We start from the raw sequence: 21228 nt of genomic DNA on the forward strand, positions 1-21228 counted from the left end.
CCCTGTTATGTAGTCTGACAAAACTTTACCTTCAATGATTACATCATCCCCTAGTGAATAGTCTAACAAAACTTTACCTTCAATGATTTCATCATTCCCTTGTGATGTAGCCTGACAAAACATTACCTTCAATGATTACATCATTCCCCTTGTGATGTATTCTGACAAAACTTTACCTTCAATGATTACATCATCCCCTTGTGATGTAGTCTGACAAAACTTTACCTTCAATGATTACATCATCCCCTTGTGATGTAGCCTTACAAAACTTTACCTTCAATGATTACATCATCCCCTTGTGATGTAGTCTGACAAAACTTTACCTTCAATGATTACATCATTCCCCTTGTGATGTAGTCTTACAAAACTTTACCTTCAATGATTACATCATTCCCCTTGTGAAGTAGCCTTACAAAACTTTACCTTCAATGATTACATCATTCCCCTTGTGAAGTAGTCTTTCAAAACTTTACCTTCAATGATTACATCATCCCCTTGTGATGTAGTCTTACAAAACGTTACCTTCAATGATTACATCATTCTCCTTGTGATGTAGTCTAACAAAACTTTACCTTCAATGATTACATCATTCCCCTTGTGAAGTAGTCTTACAAAACTTTACCTTCAATGATTACATCATTCCCCTTGTGAAGTAGTCTTTCAAAACTTTACCTTCAATGATTACATCATCCCCTTGTGATGTAGTCTAACAAAACATTACCTCCAATGATTACATCACCCCCTTATGTGGATAGTCTGACAAAACCAAACCTTCAATGATTACATCATTCCCGTGTGAATAGTCTTTCAAAACTTTACCTTCAATGATTACATCACCCCCTTGTGATGTAGTCGAACAAAACTTTACCTTAAATGATTACATCATTCCCCTTGTGAAGTAGCCTGACAAAACTTTACCTTCAATGATTACATCATCCCCTTGTGAAGTAGCCTGACAAAACTTTACCTTCAATGATTACATCACCCCCTTGTAAAGTAGTATTACAAAACTTTACCTTCAATGATTACATCATCCCCTTGTGATGTAGTCTCTGATGTGACACTGTTATAATCTGAATTTGCAGGAGTGGTCACACGACTTTCTGTATCCTCAGAGAATTTTTCTGGTTGTTCTCGTAGTGTATGCATTGCAAACCTAAATATTTGTCAATTTAGTTAGAAGCCAAGTAAAACAAGAGCTGTCGGTAGGACAGCAAGCGCAACTATTCTAAGTACTTTTTAGTAAAAGAGCTTTGATAATGTTAAATTTTCTGTTAGTAAAAGAGCTTTGATAATGTAAAATTTTCTAAGTTAACAAAAGGGCCAAATTTTTCTTTAAATCCATGTTACAGTTTGAGGCCTTGGAGAGAGTCCTATTATGCTCTCAAAGATGGGTATACAATTTCAACTTGTTTCAAAGCCAGATGTCAATGGAATATGAAAGTATCTGAAGTGGTATGCAACTTTAATGTAAATTCTAAGTAAAAAAAGAGGGATAATTCTGTCAAAATGCTTGAAAGAGTTACCTCCTCCAGTCTAAAGGTTGGAGTCATGATGGTGAAAAAGTATGCAAAGCTTAAAACCAGATGTCAATGGACTTTGAAAACATTTGAGATGTTACAAAAATTTTTACATAATTGTTTACGCCGACGCCCACACTAGGGTGACTAGGATAGCTCTACTTTTCCTTATCCAATAGTCGAGCTAACAATAAATAAAATTTGTAACAAACCAAACAAGAACAAAAAAAACCAGCTCTTAAGGGCTTTAAAATTACATAACTGCAAATCGGCTCTTACTCGGCAGTAATTAGTGTAGCCGCTTTTTCATGAAGAAACCAGTGCTGATAGTGAAAATTGTAATTGGCATATTTTAATTAGCCAGGTCAGGTGTTTCTAACTAGAACTGCCACTGTCATGGCGTGAATACCCCCGCATACCACTTTGTCAGAATCAACAGTGGCCATTTAGAGCTCAAGGACAATGTCCCTGCCAGATCTGAGGTTACTTAGCCAGTGCTATGTATTCTACAGGCTTCAAATGTGAAAATGTCAAAATCAATAAACTGCGGACAGGCATTCTTAAGCAATTGAGGGGAAAAGCTTTTTTTAGTATACCTTTGACCCAGTGACCCTCAAAATCAATAGGGGTCACCTGATAGTCATGTTCAACCTCCATGCCAAATATGAAGACTGTGGGTCAAAGGAATATTAAGTTAATGGGTGGACAATCTTTTTGAAGTCAAAGTCCATGTGACCTTGATCTTTGACCCAGTGACCTTAAAATAAATAAGGGTCACCTACTAATCATGACTAACCTCCATGTCAAATATGAAGACTGTGGGTCAAAGGAATCTTAAGTTATTGAGCGGACAAGCTTTTTTAGTCAAGGCCCCTGTGACCTTGACCTTTGACCCAGTGTAATAAAAATAAATAGGGGTCATCTACTTATCATGACTAACCTCCATGCCAAATATGAAGACTGTGGGTCAAAAGTTTCTTAAGTTATTGGGCCGACAAACTATTTGAAATCAAGGCCCCTGTGACCTTGACCTTTGACCCAGTGACCTCAAAATCAAAAGGAATCATCTACTAATCATGACTCACCTCCATGCGAAATATGAAGACTGTGGGTCACAAGAATCTCAAGTTATTGGGCAGACAAGCTTTTTATAGTCAAGGCCCCTGTGACCTTGACCTTTGATCCAGTCAACTTAAAATCAATAGGGATTATCTACTAATCATGACTAACCTCCATGCCAAATATGTACTGTGGATCAAAGGTTTCTTAATTTATTGGGCGGACAAACTTTTTAAAATCAAAGTCCCTGTGACCTTGACCTTTACCCGGTGACCTCAAAATCAAAAGGGGTCATCTACTAATCATGACTAACCTTCATGCCAAATATGAAGACTGTGGGTCCAAGGAATCCTAAGTTATTGGAAGGACAATCTTTTTGAAGTCAAAGGCCCTGTGACCTTGACCTTTGACCTGGTGACCTCAAAATCAGTAGGGGTCATCTACTCGTCATGACTAACGTCCATGCCAAATATGAAGACTGTGGGTCAAAGGAATCTAAAGTTATTGGGCGAACAAGCTTTTTGAAGTCAAGGCCCCTGTGACCTTGACCTTTGACCCGGTGACCTCAAAATCAATAGGGGTCATTTACTTGTCATGACTAACCTCCATGCCAAATATGAAGACTGTGGGTCAAAGGAATCTTAAGTTATTGGGCAGACAAGCTTTTTGAAGTAAAGGCCATTGTGACCTTGACCTTTGATCTCAAAATCAATAGGGGTCATCTACTCGTCATGACTAACCTCCATGCCAAATATGAAGACTGTGGGTCAAAGGAATCTTAAGTTATTGGGCGGACAAGCTTTTTGAAGTCAAGGCCCCTGTGACCTTGACCTTTGACCCGGTAACCTCAAAATCTATAGGGGTTATCTACTCGTCATGACTAACCTCCATGCCAAATATGAAGACTGTGGATCAAAGGAATTTTAAGTTATTGGGCGGACAAGAAACAAGAGGGCCATGATGGCCCTGAGGTCGCTCACCTGTATATAGGCCTCCCCCCCCCACGCTCCACCCCCCCTCCCGCTCCCCCCCCCCCCCCCCCCGGCAGGGTCAATTTTAGTCCAAGGCTTTTATTTGAACAAACTTGGTAGACAATTATAAGATAATGTTTCATGCTAAACATCTAAGCTCTGAGCTCATTGGGTTTTTTCAAAGAAGATTTTTTAAAGTTTTTACTATACACATATAGTTAAAAACAATGACACCACTAGGGCGATGCCAGTTTTGACACCAGGGCTTTTATTTGAACAAACTTTGTAGACACTAACTAGAAGTTGTTTCATGCTTAATATGTTAACTCTAGCTATTTCGGTTTTTTCACAGAAGAGTTTTAAGTTTTTGCTATACACATATAAGGAAAATCAATGACCCCCGGGGCGGGGGCAATTTTAACCTAAGGGCTTTTATTTAAACAAACTTTGTAGACACTCACTAGAACATGTTTCATGCTCAATATCTAAACTGTAGCTATTTGGGTTTTTTCAAAGAAGATTTTTTTAGTTTTTGCTATATACATATAAGGAAAATCAATGACCCCCTGGGGCGGGGCCAATTTTGACCCCAGGGCTTTTATTTGAACGAACTTGGTAGACACCCATTAGAACATGTTTCATGCTTAATATCTTAGCTCTAGCTCTTTGAGTTCTTTAAAAGAAGATTTTTCTAAGTTTTAACTATGTGCATATAGGGAAAATCAATGACCCCCTGGGGCGGGGCCAATTTTGACCCAAGGGCTTTTATTTGAACAAACTTGGTAAACACTCACTAGAAGATGTTTCATGCCAAATATCTAAAGCTCTAAGCTCTTAGTGTTTTTTTAAAGAAGATATTTAAAGTTTTTTCTTTCGGTTGCCATGGCAACCAGAGTTCTGCATGGAATTAAATTCTTTGAACAATTTTTAAAGGTGACCACCAAAGGAACATTCCTGTGAAGTTTGGATGAAATTGGCTTAGTGGTTTATGAGGAGATGTCATTTAACGTAAAAGTTTACGGACGGACGGACGATGGACGGACGCCAGACGATAAGCGATCACAAAAGCTCACCCTGTCACTTTGTGACAGGTGAGCTAAAAACCGACGGACGGCCGGACGACAAGCTGATTCCAGTATACCCCCCTTACAACTTTGTTGTGCGGGGGTATAAAAAGGCTGATAACACTAGCAATGTCAGGATACATTCAAATTTATTACATAGATAATGCACGTGGAGCTCAGCCCGCAGAGACAAATGAGAACATAGTAACTTTTGATATCCTTTTAATCTTAGAAAAATGTTAATTATTAATTGCTGAATGTTTATATTTTCTAGAAAAAGTAAGCAAAACATTATTTTGTTTCATATGACAGGAATGAATTGCATTAACAATCCTAGGTATTGTTGAAAACTCATTGGTTTACATGCCAGATTAAGTAATTGGACCCATCCTTGTTTGTACCTGACTGCTGGGGAAAATAATGTTATGCTTAATAAAGAGGTGACACTTTTTATATTTTTATCTGATATTGAGTTGTAAGAGCCGTTTTGCAGTTATATGGGTAAGAGTTCGATAAGACTCCCTACGGTCGTCTTAATACGAACTCTTACCCATACTTATTAAAAGTAAATGTAAACTACGCTTTAAAAAAGTACAAAATCAATTCATTTCAACAATCTGTTTCAACAATCTTCACAAAGTTCTCTCAATGATTCAGAGATTGGTAATGATCCATAAATAGTTCTTATAGGAAGATTTTGTTCAAAGGTTTGTCTTATTTTTTCAACTCTGTGGGTCTCAGAAAAAAAGTTTAAACAATGCCAAAAAAAAAACAAGAATGTCGAACGACAACATATACCCCCCTTTCTAGCCATTGACTCACATAATTGGTAATTTTGTTACAGAAACTTGCCAAAAATGGTACATGGAAGTGTTCAATTATGGAAAAAAAAGAAAAATAATGAAAACTTGTGATGAATAGTTTTCAAGATAATGAGATATTTAACGCCCCTGTGACCTAGAACTTTGAACTAGTGACCCAAAATCGATAGGGGTCATCTAATAGGTATTACCAATCAATACTACAAATATGCAGACTTTGTGATAAATAGTTTTCAAGATAATAAAGCCATACTTGTAATACTTCTGAAATAAAGTGGGGTGGTACGAAAAACTTAACCAAGGTGTGACGCCAACGCCGACGCTAACGCTAACGCCGACGCCGGGGCGAGTAGGATAGCTCCCCTTTTCATAGAAAAGTCGAGCTAAAAACCGACGGAGGGCTGGACAGCCGGACGGACAAGCTGATTCCAGTATACCCCCCTTACAACTTTGTTGTGCGGGGGTATAAAAAGGCTGATAACACTAGCAATGTCAGGATACATTCAAATTTATTACATAGATAATGCACGTGGAGCTCAGCTCGCAGAGACAAATGAGAACATAGTAACTTTTTGATATCCTTTTAACTCTTAGAAAAATGTTAATTATTAATTGCTGAATGTTTATATTTTCTAGAAAAAGTAAGCAAAACATTATTTTGTTTCATATGACAGGAATGAATTGCATTAACAATCCTAGGTATTGTTGAAAACTCATTGGTTTACATGCCAGATTAAGTAATTGGACCCATCCTTGTTTGTACCTGACTGCTGGGGAAAATAATGTTATGCTTAATAAAAGAGGTGACACTTTTTATATTTTTATCTGATATTGAGTTGTAAGAGCCGTTTTGCAGTTATATGGGTAAGAGTTCGATAAGACTCCCTACGGTCGTCTTAATACGAACTCTTACCCATACTTATTTAAAAGTAAATGTAAACTACGCTTTTAAAAAGTACAAAATCAATTCATTTCAACAATCTGTTTCAACAATCTTCACAAAAGTTCTCTCAATGATTCAGAGATTGGTAATGATCCATAAATAGTTCTATAGGAAGATTTTGTTCAAAGGTTTGTCTTATTTTTTCAACTCTGTGGGTCTCAGAAAAAAAGTTAAACAATGCCAAAAAAAAACAAGAATGTCGAACGACACATATACCCCCCTTTCTAGCCATTGACTCACATAATTGGTAATTTTGTTACAGAAACTTGCCAAAAATGGGTACATGGAAGTGTTCAATTATGGAAAAAAGAAAAATAATGAAAACTTTGTGATGAATAGTTTTCAAGATAATGAGATATTTAACGCCCCTGTGACCTAGAACTTTGAACTAGTGACCCAAAATCGATAGGGGTCATCTAATAGGTATTACCAATCAATACTACAAATATGCAGACTTTGTGATAAATAGTTTTCAAGATAATAAGCAGAAACCAAACTGACATTCATGAACCCTGTGAACTTTATCTTTGACTTACTCACCCCAAAATCAATAGGTACACTTACTTGTGATAAAAAATCTTCAAGATAATATGCGGAAACCATTTTGACACTTAAGGCCCCTATGACCTTGACCTTTGATTTAGTGACCCCAAAAGCAATATGGATCATCTGTTGGTTATGACCAACCACTTTGTGAAATATGTAGACTTTGTGATAAATAGTAACCAGGATAATCATATTACCATTAAAGGATTCTGTGACTTTGACGTTTAACCTAGTGACCCCAAAATCAATAGGGGTCATCTACTAGTTATGACCAATAACTATGTGAAATATGAAGACTTTGTGATGAATACTTTTCAAGATAATCAGCGGAAACCATTTTGACATTTAAGGCCCCTGTGACCTTGACCTTTGACCTAGTGACCCAAAAATCAATAGGGGTCATCTACAAGTTATGACCAATCACTTTGTGAAATATGAAGACTTTGTGATAAATACTTTTCAAGATAATCAGCAGAAACAATTTTGACATTTAAGGCCCCTGTGACCTTGACCTTTGACCTAGTGACCCCAAAATCAATAGGGGTCATCTACTAGTTATGACCAATAACTATGTGAAATATGAAGACTTTGTGATGAATACTTTTCAGGATAATCAGCGGAAACCATTTTGACATTTAAGGGCCCTGTGACCTTGACCTTTGACCTAGTGACCCCAAAATCAATAGGGGTCAGCTACTAGTAATGACCAATCATTATGTGAAATATGAAGACTTTGTGATGAATACTTTTCAGGATAATCAGCGGAAACCATTTTGACATTTAAAGCCCCTGTGACCTTGACCTTTGACCTAGTGACCCCAAAATCAATAGGAGTCATCTACTAGTTATGACCAACCACTATGTGAAATATGAAGACTTTGTTATAAATACTTTTCAAGATAATCAGCGGAAACCATGTGGTCTACCGACTGACAGACCGACAGACAGACCGACATTAGCAAAACAATATAAGAAGGGGGGTATAAAAAAAAAAAAAAAGACAAGAAAAACGAAGTGCGCAAATTATCTGAAATTTTGCATAAGATCATAAGATTAGTGGTCTAAACCTTCCTCAAATGGTACATTTATCTGGAAAAAATATTTTCAGTCCCTTCACATCAAAAAACCTCAGTGGAGTCCCTTTAAAAAGTAAATGTAATTAACAACGCTCTTAAAAAGTACCAAATCAATTTATTTCAACAATCTTCACAAAAGTTCTTTCAATGATTAAGTGATTGGTAAAGATCCATCAGTAGTTCTATAGGAAGTTGTTCAAAGGTCTATTTTATTTTATATGGGTCTCTGAAAACAACTTAAACAAATGCCAAAAAAAAAGAAAAACAAGAACAAACTACATATTAATTTTATGATTTTAAAGTAATTGTGTTCAGTGCTTACTGAGAAATATAAGATAATATTATGATATCTATCTTAAAAGGCTAAACCATCCACAAAATAAATCAGTCGCAAAGTGACTACCTTTGTGGCACAGACCCAATCACTGCTCCATAATCCTGAAGTATTTTATCTATTGAAGGCCCTGCCACAAACCTGAAAGTTAAAACAATTTTATATGCTTAAGAAATACAAAATTTGTGTTTATGTTTGCTGTTTGGTTTCAGGACATATCAGCATTGTTCAAGTGTCCTTTGTTTGATGGCCTTAGACACATAGAGTCCCTCCATGCATTATTTCAGGCACAAGCTGATACCTGGGCAGATACATTGAAATTCTGTATGCAGCTGGGTAAAAGTCCTCACAAGAAAACATTTAACATTTTACAAAATATGAAACCAAATCTGATAAAGTTCCCAGTCAGAAAGCTTTAATACTTGACAATGGCCACAGGCATTGTTACCATTCCCTCTACGTAGCCCTATGACATTTCAAAAATTGACTGAAGATTTAAACAAGAAACGTCAAACGACACATATGCCCCCTTTTCTAGCCCTTGACTCACATTTGTAATTTTGATATAGAAACTTGCCATAAATGGTAGTGTTTAGTTATGGAAAAAAGAAAATAATGACCTACTAGTTATATCCAATCAATATGTAAAGACCTTGATCTTTGAACTAGTGACCCCATTATGACTAATAAATATGTGAAATATGAAGACTTTGTGATTAAAAGTTTTCAAGGTAATAAGCGGAAACCATATTTATGTTTATGGCCCCTGTGGCCTTTATCTTTGAACTAGTGATCCCAAAATCAATAGGGGTCATCTCCTACATATAGCTATTCCATATTTTGTGATAAATAGTTTTCATGATAATGAGCAAAAACCGTTCTGACATTTAAGGCCCCTGTGACCTTGACCTTTGACATAGTGATCTCAATATTAATAGGAAACATCTACTATATATGACCAATCAATATGTAAAATATGAAGACTGCGATAAATAGCTTTCAAGATAAGTGGAAACCATACTACAATTCAAGGCCCCTGTGACCTTGACCTTTGACCTAGTTATCAAAATCAATAGGGGTCACCTACTATTATGACCAATCAGTATGTCAAATATGTAGACTTAGAGATAAACAGCTTTCAAGATAATAAGCGGAAACCATTCTAATATTTTAAGCCCCTTTGCCCTTGACCTTTCACCCAGTGACCCCAAAATCAACAGGGATCAGCTACATGTTATCGTCAATCAGTATATAAAATATGAAGACTGAGATAAACAGTTTCCAAGATAATAAGCGGTTACCATTTTGACATTTAAGGCCCCTGTGACCTTGACCTTTGACCTAGTGATCCCAAAATCAAGACGGGTCATCTACTGGTTATGACCAATAACTATGTGAAATATGAAGACTTTGTGATAAATACCTTTCAAGATAATGAGTAGCAACCATTCAGACCTTAAGGTTCCCTGTGACCTTGACCATTGGCCTAGTGACCCCAAAATCAATAGGGGTCATCTACTAGTTGTGACCAATCACTATGTGAAATATGAAGACTTTGTGATAAATACCTTTCAAGACAAGCAATGTCAAAAAACACATATGCCCCTTTTCTAGCCCTTGACTCACATTATTGGTTATTTTGTTATAGAAACTTGCCATAAATGGGAACATGGAAGTGTTCAGATATGGAAAAAAAATGAAGACTTTGAGATAGTTTTCAAGATAATGAGCGGAAACCATTCTGACATTTTAGGCCCCTGTGACCTTGACCTTTAAACTAGTGACTAAAAATCAATAGGGGTCATCTAATAGTTATGACCAATCAATATTAGAAATATAAAGACTTTGTGATAAATAGCTTTCAAGATAATGAGCATAAACCATACTACCATTCAAGGATCCTGTGACCATAACCTTTGACCTAGTGACCCCAAATTCAATAGGGGTCACTAACTAGTTATGACCAACAGTATGTGAAATATGAAGACTGTGATAAATCGTTTTCAAGACAATAAGCAGAAACCATTCTGACATTTATGGTCCCTGTGAACTTGACCTTTGAACTAGTGACCCGAAAGCAATAGGGGTTATCTACTAGTTATGACCAATCACTGTGAAATATGAAGACTTTGTGATTATCAACTTTCAAGATAATGAGCTGAAATCAATTATCATACTACCATTCAAGGCCCTATGCCCTTGACCCCCAAAATCTATAGGGGTTATTTACTAGTTATGACCAATCAATATGTGAACTATGAAGACTTTGTGATGAATAGTAACCAAGATAATGAGTGGAAAGCATTCTAACATTTATGGCCCATGTAACCTTGACCTTTGACCTGGTGACCCAAAAATCATTAGGGATCATTTGCTAGTTATAACCACTTGATATGTGAAATATAAAGACATTGTGATAAATAGTAACCAAGATAATCAGCAGAAATCATACTACCACTCACGGCCCTTGTGACCTTGACCTTTGACCTAGTGACCCCAACATCAAAAGGGGCCATCTTCTAGTTATGACCAATCGATATATGAAATATGAAGACTTTGTGATAACAAGAGCTGTCGGTAGGACAGCAACGCTCGACTATTCTTAGTGCTTGATAGTAAAAAAAATGCTTGATAGAGTTACCTCCTCCTGTTTACAGGTTGGGGTCATGATGGTGAACAAGTGTGCAAAGTTTCAAAGCCATATGTCAATGGACTTTGAAAATATTTGAACTATTACAAAAACTTTAACGTAAATTCTAAGTCGAAAAAGGGGCATAATTCTGTCAAAATGCTTGAAAGAGTTACCTTCTCCTATTTACAGGTTGGGGTCATGATGGTGAACAAGTGTGCAAAGTTTCAAAGCCATATGTCAATGGACTTTGAAAATATTTGAACTATTACAAAAACTTTAACGTAAATTCTAAGTCGAAAAAGGGGCATAATTCTGTCAAAATGCTTGATAGAGTTACCTCCTCCTGTCTACAGGTTGGGGTCATGATGGTGAACAAGTGTGCAAAGTTTCAAAGCCATATGTCTATGGACTTTGAAAATATTTGAACTATTACAAAAACTTTAACATAAGTGGTTACGCCGACGCCGACGCTCGGGTGACTGCAATAGCTCTACTTATTCTTATCGAATAGTCGAGCTAAAAAGTAACCAAGATAATGAGCGATAACCATTCTGACATTTAAGGACACTGTGACCTTGACCTTTGACCTAGTGACCCCAAAATCAATTGAGGTCATCTAAAATCATACTACCACTCAAGGTCCCTGGGACCTTTGACCCCAAAATCAATAATGGTCGTCTACTAGTTATGACCAATCAATATGTGAAATATGAAGACTGTTATCAATAGTAAGCAAGATAATGAGCAGGAAACCATTCTGACATTTAAGACCCCTGTGAACTTGACCTTTGACCTCATGACCCCAAAATTAAAAGGGGTCATCTACTAGTTATGACCAATCACTATGTTAGATATCAAGACTTTGTGATAGTTTTCAGAATAATCGATGGAAACCATTCTGACATTTAAGGCCCGTGACCTTGACCTTTGACCTCAAAATCAATAGGGGTCATCTAATGGTCATGGCCAACCTCCATGCCAAATATGAAGACTGTGGGTCAAAGGAATCGTAAGTTATTGAGCCGACAAGCTTTTTTTAATTCAATGCCCCTGTGACCTTGATGATTGACCTCAGAATCAATAGGGATCATCTACTAATCATGACCAATCTAAATACCAAATATGAAGACTGTGGGTCAAAGGAATCTTAAGTTACTGGGCTGACAAGGAAAACTGACGGACACTGGATGGGGTGACGCACTACTGAATAGGGACAGGGGGCCATCTAACTGTTAACAGGACAAAAGAGAACAATAGGTCATTCCATAACAATAGAATAATGGGCCATTGGCCCTCTATTAAACAATATAAAATAACAAAAGAAATGGCCCCTTATACCATTTCGGCCGGATTCCAGTATTTCCCACTTACAACTTCATTGTGCGGGGGTATAAAAAGGGTGCTACAGGATCATAGTTAGTACAGATCATAAACATACACATGCAGGGACAACTAGAAGGGGTTTTTAATTACAAAAACATGTGTCTCCCCCGATATGTACTCTAAGGAACTGTACAGTTGCATGTAAACCCTGCCAACAGTTTGACCTGTGAAACCTGGACAAGAAATTTTTATCTTTAGCTCTGGTGGCCATTTTGTCAAGGGAAGCAGAACATGCCAGCAATATGCACATGTTGGGTTGATACTGACCACTACTGCAAAGTTTGGTTGAAATCCAGCCAGCAGGTGGCCTGTGAAAGCAAGGTTTCCTATTTCAAGCTCTGGTGACTATTTTGTGTAGGAAAGCAGAACATGTCAGCAGTGCACCACTAAGATTAGTACTGATCACTCCTGTGAAATTTGGTGGAAATCCTGGTCAGTTTGAATTCATAATTTCTCATTATTTGAGTAAAATATACAGAAATGGAAGCAGATCTATCTCATCTCAAGAACTTGATTAAAGAACAAGTGTATAAACTCTTTACACTTGATTAAAGGTAATTCCACATTATATACCTCCCAAAGCTCTCCTTTGATAAAGCTAGTTTTATATATACCCTAGAATTACTTACCCAATTTTTTCTGAAGATTCTGTTTGTTCACACAGTTCTATAATACAGGGGATATCTTTAGAGTGTGACAGTTTGTCCAGTATCTCCTTAGCATTGACTATAATCTCGTCATTATTGTTCATTATACGGTGTGCAGCTGTAACAAAAATATAAATAACAAGTTTAAACTGGAATCTTCCCATTTCCTATGTATACAAAGTGTCATATATGAATGTATATGAAGTATAGCAGAATAATTCAATTTTAAAAGGTCATTTGGTAATGAAAACTGATGGCTAAAGTGATTACAGATTTGGGTCAAAATTGGCCCTGTCCAAGGGGTTATTGATCGGTAGCAAAGCATCAGTCTACTTTATAGGAATAAATCTTGCATGCCTTTTATATAAAGTCTTAAGTCAGAAATCAGTCTTAAGACCAAAACTGTGACAATTTTGCCTTTCTAAGAAAATGTCTTAACCTAGGACTCCTACGTCATGGCTCCTTTAATTTCTCAACTAGATTCATTACAAAGTCTAGGAATTTCTTTAGGAATAATTAAGTATGTCATATTGTATGGAAGTGACAAAACATCATGATCAAATGACCCCAGGGCCAAAATTTTGACAGACAATTGACCTGGGGAGTGTATTTATAAAGCTCCTGAGGGAAAAATTTCCCTTAGTTTTTAAGATCTCCCTTAAAATAATTAAGATTTTCCTTCTTAAAAGATGACCCTTATTAACTATGCAAAGAGAACTTAAGACGATATCAATCTAAATCATTTGTCTCAGGTAAATGCATGTAGCCTTAGGATTGACTTTTCTTGAAGTGCCATTAAAGTGAATTGGTCTATGGAGAGGAGGTTTATAATACAATAAATAATGAAATCAATAATGTTTAATATCAGACATAACAAACCACGAAAGAATTTCAGCCCCTACATGATCAGTTAGTACATAATTTATATTTATATAGCAAATAATAAATTGTTCTAGAATAAATGTTTAGACTAAGTCAAAAAAAAAATTCTGTCAACAATTTTTTTTTCAAGTTATAATTTATAAGAATTTCAAAATGATACATTTCTGTTGTTTTTTATTTTTTGTATGTGTGTGTATATGTGTGTGTTTTTGTTTTAATATTTGAAATAATTATGGTAAATGTGCCCATTGTAGACCAATCCACTTTAATGCCTACACAAAAAACATTATGGGAATTACCTTTTATTGTCCGATCCAGCTCTTTACATTCATTATGTAAATCCTCTCTCTAAAATTCAACAAACAATAGCAACTTTATACATACTGGATGTTCATATAAATCAATAAACTATTCTTATCAAATAAATCATGAAGAAAGGATAATTTAAAAAGTTAATTATCAATTCTCCTTCAATTCTGTCTTTCCCTTACATTGTTTAATACCTCTTTTGGCAACACACAATATATTAACTCACTGTAATCTGTACCAAATGAAAACATGCATAATGCACCTGCATTGCTTTCACTTTAACAGTTCATGAGTAGTTTTAGATATTATATTTTGATATTTACAATACAAAACATACATTATATCGAAGAAAACAAGATTGCATTTGAGAAAAATGCTATGCCACCGCATGGTTCAAATTTCATAGCTGTACATCAAAGGACAAGAAAGTAGGTCACATCATCAAAATCTAGGTCACCTGATATCAAAGTTCAATTTTACAACTAAAACTGTGCACATGGTCAAAATGTCATTGCTGTACATTAAAGAACAAGAAAGTAGGTCACTGTCCCCTTGGGCAAGGCATAATTTTGACCCAAGGGTTTAATTCAAAACAATTTTGATACAGGTCCACCGAACAACATTTTAAGTCAAATATCTAAGCTAAAGCTTCCTCCCATTCAGAAAACATTTGTTTTATTTTCCGTTTTTACTATGTGTACATAATGACAATCACTGCCCCCGGGCAGGGCCAATTTTGACACCAGGGGAAAAAATTGAACAACTTTGGTAGAGGACCTATAAATGATATAATATATCAAACATCAAAGCTCTATGCCTTGTACCTTCAGACAAAAATATTTTTTATTTTTTCACTATATGTACATAATGAAAATCAATGACCCCCAGGGCGGAACCAATTTTGACCCCAGGGCTATAATTTGAACAATCTTGCAAGAGGTTCACTACACAATGTTTCATGCAAAATATCTTAACCAGGGTTCGACACTAACTGTTTTTACCAGGGATCCCATAGGAATCCCTGAGATTTAATTCAGGGATTCCTCCTAAATGTCAGGGATTCCTCAGATCAAAATAGTAAAATATGAAGGCGAAGAATAGCAAGGGAGTGCAGCAATTCGATTTCAAATTCTTTTTATTTTTGAGACTACATACAGGATATATTGTCTTGTTTCAGATGCAGAAAATGAAGTTTATGAGCCTTTTGGAAATATTGCTGTTTAAATATTTAAAAGCGTTTCAAAGTGTTAACTTTACCAGTATATATATATTTGGACTGCTAAGATAAATTAAAACATAATATATTTTTACATGAACATGGAAACAGAATAACATTAAGCTCACTGAACAAGAGTTGGATTTGAAAATAGCTATTTTGCTAAAACCTGTTTTCTCCCTGGAGTTGATAATTGTGAACCAGTTTCTGTATCTAAATGAAGGTATAATGCAAGTGACTTGACAAGGGACTTGTGGTTTGAATTTTTGAAGTTAAGTAGGAACTGGGGAAACATTTTCCCAGATAGCATAGGGTTCACTGAAATAGAGCCCACTTATCATCTGTAGATCTTTAAAAAATTACAGGTAATGATTAGGCTCCATATTCCAGAAAGGTCTGGTATGGATAACTTTTGAAAATTATTTACTTTCATGTCATTTTTAAAGAAATTCTTAATTATGATCACTTTAAAAAAATATTTGATTTCATCTTACATTTTTGTGTTTAAAAGGAAAAATCCCATAGATTGTTGTAAATTAAATATTTTGATAATTTTTTACTTAAGCTAATAAAAATATCAAGAAAAAGTTTGGTTTGCATTACAAGTACGGTACCTTTAAATGATTTCATTTTTGAAAATAATAAGTTGCGCCAAGTCCATGACAGTATGTGCAATATCCAAATTTATTGTTCTCAATTTTTACACTGAAATGTCCGATCCCTTTCCTCCCTGTGTATTGATATTTTTTTTTGAAAGTTTTGACACCTGTCACATCAAAGGCACTCACCGCATACAGCAGTCATGTAGTTCACAACACTGATTGGCTCAAAGCACTGTCAGATGAAATATACGTCATTTGCTGTATATTTCGTCATTTGGTGTATGTTTTACCTAAGGATTTTTCTATTTCTTGTCGGTAAATAATGCGTAACCTTGTTAGACAATTTTTTTTTAGCATTGAAGGCTGTGAGTTTCAAAAAGGATTTTAAACTTAAAAGTATGGATTCTTTTTATTTTGTTTATTAATTATACTTTTGCTGTAGTTTACGAATGTCAGACATAATCCCCTTCGGACAAAATCCCCTTCGCCTACCTGGACAAAATCCCCTTCATGGGTGGACATAATCCCCTTCATTTTTTGCAAGGCCGGACAAAATCCCCTTCACTGCCCGGACAAAATCCCCTTGTTTCATAGGTTTCTAATGTATTATTATGCTCCATAAAAATTGATGAATAATGTATTATTATACTCCCTAAAAATTGATGAATATTGAACTTTTGTTTTTTTATTTATCATTATGTATCAATAGTTAACCTTTATTTAGCTTAGATGTTTTCATTAAAATTATGGTAAATTATCAACTGCATAACACATTTTTGATTAGGCAATTTCTTTAATTGTTTTAAATTGATTAGTACGAAAAACATTTTTATTAGCCAATAATTGTTTCATTGATTGTATAAGTTGATAATTTTAATTGATATATACTATCCATTGTTACAAATTCTATCGATGAAAGAGTGATAATTTAATCAAACCAAGATCACTGCACTACTTGATTGATTGTTATGAATGCTTTATTGCCTTTAATAAAGTAATTTTAATGTGATTAAAATGTGCTAATTAAATGTGCTTTTCTGCTGAAATATTTTCTACTTTTTTTATACATTAAGATATTTACCAAATGCAGTATGTCGCTCTCATACCCACTTTATAAACCAAAAATTCCTCCGAGGGGGACTTTGTCCTAGGTAGCAATTTTATGAAGGGGATTTTGTCCACTTCAAAATTTCACACATGAAGGGGATTATGTCCACCCATGGAGGGGATTATGTCCAGATATACAAAAATACATGAAGGGGATTTTGTCGAACCGTAGTTTACTGTAGGGAAAAAAAATACACCAGTTATCTTTTTTTCACAATTTTGACGAAAATTTACAATGATCACAAATGCCGAATTTTGGCAATAAAAAAAACAAACAACAAACACTGGATAACTTTGTAGCACCGCCGGCATTGCCGATCAACACAAATTTGAAGTACACATCGCTTGTGTAATAATTATACGATAATTACATTTCTTTTTTGAATTTTCACAATTCTATTTTACGAAGTCAATGCATGATATAAAATTATTCAAGAATGTTTCTTTTGCCAAAACAATTTTTTCATTAATATATATGGCAAATGAGTTGATAGCAGTCACTGCACAAAGAAAAACTAGCGTACATAATTCAAGAGTGTAATTTTTACCGGCGGGGTTTTTCTTTTCTTTCTTGAACCACTTTTCTTGAATATTTGTGATTCAATGATATTAATTCAGAAAATTTCAAAAATTTACACAGCAATTTTTCAGGGATCCCAACGGAATCCCCAGCTAGGAATCACAGGGATTCCTCCCGACTTTTTGGGATCCTCGGAATCCCGGGACCCCGTTAATGTCGAACCCTGTTAACTCTAGCCTTTGTAAATTTAGAGAAGATGACTTTTTTAAGTTTTTACTATATACATATAAGGAAAACCTAGGGCCCCCGGGGGCGGGGCTAATGTTGACACAAGAGGCAACATTTGAATAACTTTTGTAGAGTACCTTTAGATGATATTATTTAACAAATATTAAAGCTCTAAGCCTTGTACCTTCAGACAATAAGATTTTTTTTTTTTACTATATGTATATATTGAAATCAATGACCCCCAGGGCGGGGGCAATTTTGACCCCAGGGATATAATTTGAACAATCTTGCTAGAGGTTTACTACACAATGTTTCTTGCAAAATATCTAACCTCTAGCATTTGTCAATTGCTAGAAGAATTTTTTTGAAGTTTTTACTATAAGTTTTTACTATATACATATAAGGACATACAATGACCCCGGGGCAGGGCCGATTTTGACCCCAGGGCTATAATTTGAACAATCTGGGTAGAGGTCTACCAGACAATGCCTTATGCAAAGTATCTAAGCTCTAGGCCTTTTGGGTCTTTACAAGAAGATTTTTTAAATTTATTCTTATAATTCCTTTTGGTTGCCATGGCAACCAGATTTCTGTATGGAATGAAATTCTTTGAACAAATTTGGAAGTTCTTCACCCAAGGAACAATCCTGCCAAGTTTTGTTGAAATTGGACTAGTGGATTTTCAAAAGAAGATTTTTTAAGTTCACTATATAATCTATATAACACACACACAAACACACACACAAACACACGCACACACACACAGGTGAATCGCTATATGCCACCGCATCGCAGATGCTGCGGTGGCATAAAAATATTATTAAAATTGAGCTTCGAGAGAATCTAATCTGACTGCAACAATGTGTACACTGGCATGACTCTTGTATAAGCAAACCATTAGTGTCACAAGCATTAAAAGTGTTACATGTCATATTTCATGTTTCAAGCTCTCTGTAACCAAGTTTAGTAAATATTTCTAGATTACTCAATATAAAGCTAACTGAAACAAATCCTTTTTTTTCTGGTAAAAAAAAAGCAGATTGAAGTTTTATAATCATTACAATAAATGCATGTTAACAATCATACCAATTTCTCTAGTGGTTTGAGCCCATCTCTGACCACATGTAGAACCTGTTGCTCTAGTATGTGTTCCCGGACTTGTAAAACACCATGAAGATGCTGGAAATGAGCTTGAATATCCTCCATCACGCTGAACATGTCTTTCTTGTAGTCAGGCACAAGCAATGGTAGTTCCTTTTAATTAAATTGATTAAATTTGAATTTCAGTTGCCATAAAATTTCAGAGAATAAATATGTAACTCCAATCTGTGGTGAGAGATCATTATTTTTATTCATAAAATGAGCGGCGTCACGACAAAACCAACATAGTGCGTTTGCGACCAGCATGGATCCAGACCACCCTGTGCATCCGCGCAGTCTGATCAGGATCCATGCTGTTCGCTTACCAACCCTTTTACAAGTAGAGAAAATAATAGTGAACAGTATGCATCCTGATCAGACTGTGCGGATGCGCAGGCTGGTCTGGATCCATGCTTGTCGTAAACGCACTATGTTGGTTTTGTCATGACGCGGCTCAAATAAAAACAGTGTTCTAGAATAAACAAGAGGGCCATGATGGCCCTGAGGTCGCTCACCTGTATATAGGCCCCCCACCCCCGGGCCAATTTTTACCCAAGGGCTTTTATTTGTTTATTTGAACAGACTTGGTAGACACCCATAAGAAGATGTTTCATGCTAAACATCTAAGTTCTAGCTCATTGGCATTTTTAAAAGAAGATTTTTAAAGTTTTTACTATACACATATAGTTAAAAACAATGTCACCCCTGGGGCAGGGCCAGTTTTGACCCCCGGGCGTTTATTTTAACAAACTTTGTAGATATTTACTTAAAGATGTTTCATGCTTAATATCTGAACTCTAGCTATTTGGGTTTTTCCAAAGAAGATTTTTAAGTTTTTGCTATACACATATAAGGAAAATCAATGACCCCCCCCCCCCCCGGCGGGGCCAGTTTTGACCCCAGGGCTTTTATTTGAACATACTTGGTAGACACCCATTAGAACATGTTTCATGCTAAATATCTTAGCTCTAGCTCTTTGAGTTCTTTAAAAGAAGATTTTTTAAGTTTTTACTATATGCATATAGGGAAAATCAATGACCCCCTGGGGCGGGGCCAATTTTGACCCCAGGGCTTTAATTTGAACAAACTTGGTAGACACTCACTAGAAGATGTTTCATGCTTAATATCTTAGCTCTAGCTCTTTGGGTTCTTTAAAAGAAGATTTTTTAAGTTTTTACTATATGCATATAGGGAAAATCAATGACCCCCCTGGGTCGGGGCCAATTTTGACCCCAGGGCTTTTATTTGAACAAACTTGGTAGACATTCACTAGAAGATGTTTCATGCCAAATATCTAAGCTCTAGCTCTTACAGTTCTTTAAAAGAAGATTTTTTAAGTTTTTACTATATGCATATAGGGAAAATCAATGACCCCCAGGGGCGGGGCCAATTTTGACCCCAGGGCTTATATTTGAACAAACTTGGTAGACACTCACTAGAAGATGTTTCATGCCAAATATCTAAGCTCTAGCTCTTATGGTTTTTTAAAAGAAGATATTTAAAGTTTTTTTCTTTTGGTTGCCATGGCAACCAGAGTTCTGCATGGAATTAAATTCTTTGAACAATTTTTAAAGGTGACCACCAAAGGAACATTCCTGTGAAGTTTGGATGAAATTGGCTCAGTGGTTTATGAGGAGATGTCATTTAAAGCAAAAGTTTACGGACGGACGGACGCCGGACGAAAAGCGATCACAAAAGCTCACCCTGTCACTTTGTGACAGGTGAGCTAAAAATGTTGATGGCTTTAAAAAATTCTTTTTTTCTTATGGAAAGCAGTTTAAACAAATTTGTCAGTAACCTTCTAAAGTTTGTATGCCAGAAAGAAGTTTATAATAATTATATAAACAAGAGGGCCATGATGGCCCTGAAATCCCTCAGCTGTATATAAAATCTCTCCATGAATAGGAACAAGTAATATTGTAAACTATGAACAATGGGGTGGGGCCAATTTTGACCCTAGGACTTTTATTTGAACAATTTGGTAGACACTCATTAGAAAATGTTTCATGCTAAACATCTAAGCTCTAGCTCTTTGGGATTTTTTAAAAGATTTTTTTTTAAAGTTTTTTACTGTATACACATATAAGGAAAATTAATAACCCTCTTGGTTGGGGCCAATTTGGTAGACACTCACTAGAAGATGTTTCATGCCAAATATCTAAGCTCTTGCTCTTTGGCTTTTGTAAAAGAAGATGTTTTAAAGTTTTTTCTTTTGGTTACCCTGGCAA

At 35.7% G+C, this 21228-nt stretch overlaps 1 protein-coding gene across 1 annotated transcript in view; it reads right to left on the minus strand.

The window, feature by feature from the left end:
* LOC132724245 (tudor domain-containing protein 6-like) overlaps positions 1-21228 on the minus strand; it is a 109823-nt gene that overhangs the window by 48035 nt on the left and 40560 nt on the right. The window contains exons 9-13 of the mRNA XM_060709078.1: positions 18947-19114; positions 14178-14226; positions 12979-13114; positions 8404-8475; positions 1017-1156 (exon numbers count right to left, since the gene is read on the minus strand). Of these exons, the coding sequence (XP_060565061.1) occupies positions 1017-1156; positions 8404-8475; positions 12979-13114; positions 14178-14226; positions 18947-19114 (565 nt within the window). The remainder of the gene's footprint in view (positions 1-1016; positions 1157-8403; positions 8476-12978; positions 13115-14177; positions 14227-18946; positions 19115-21228) is intronic.

Source organism: Ruditapes philippinarum, unplaced genomic scaffold, assembly GCF_026571515.1.
Source record: "Ruditapes philippinarum isolate M1 unplaced genomic scaffold, ASM2657151v2 ctg2035_1_1_1_1, whole genome shotgun sequence".
NCBI classification, from domain to species: domain Eukaryota; kingdom Metazoa; phylum Mollusca; class Bivalvia; order Venerida; family Veneridae; genus Ruditapes; species Ruditapes philippinarum.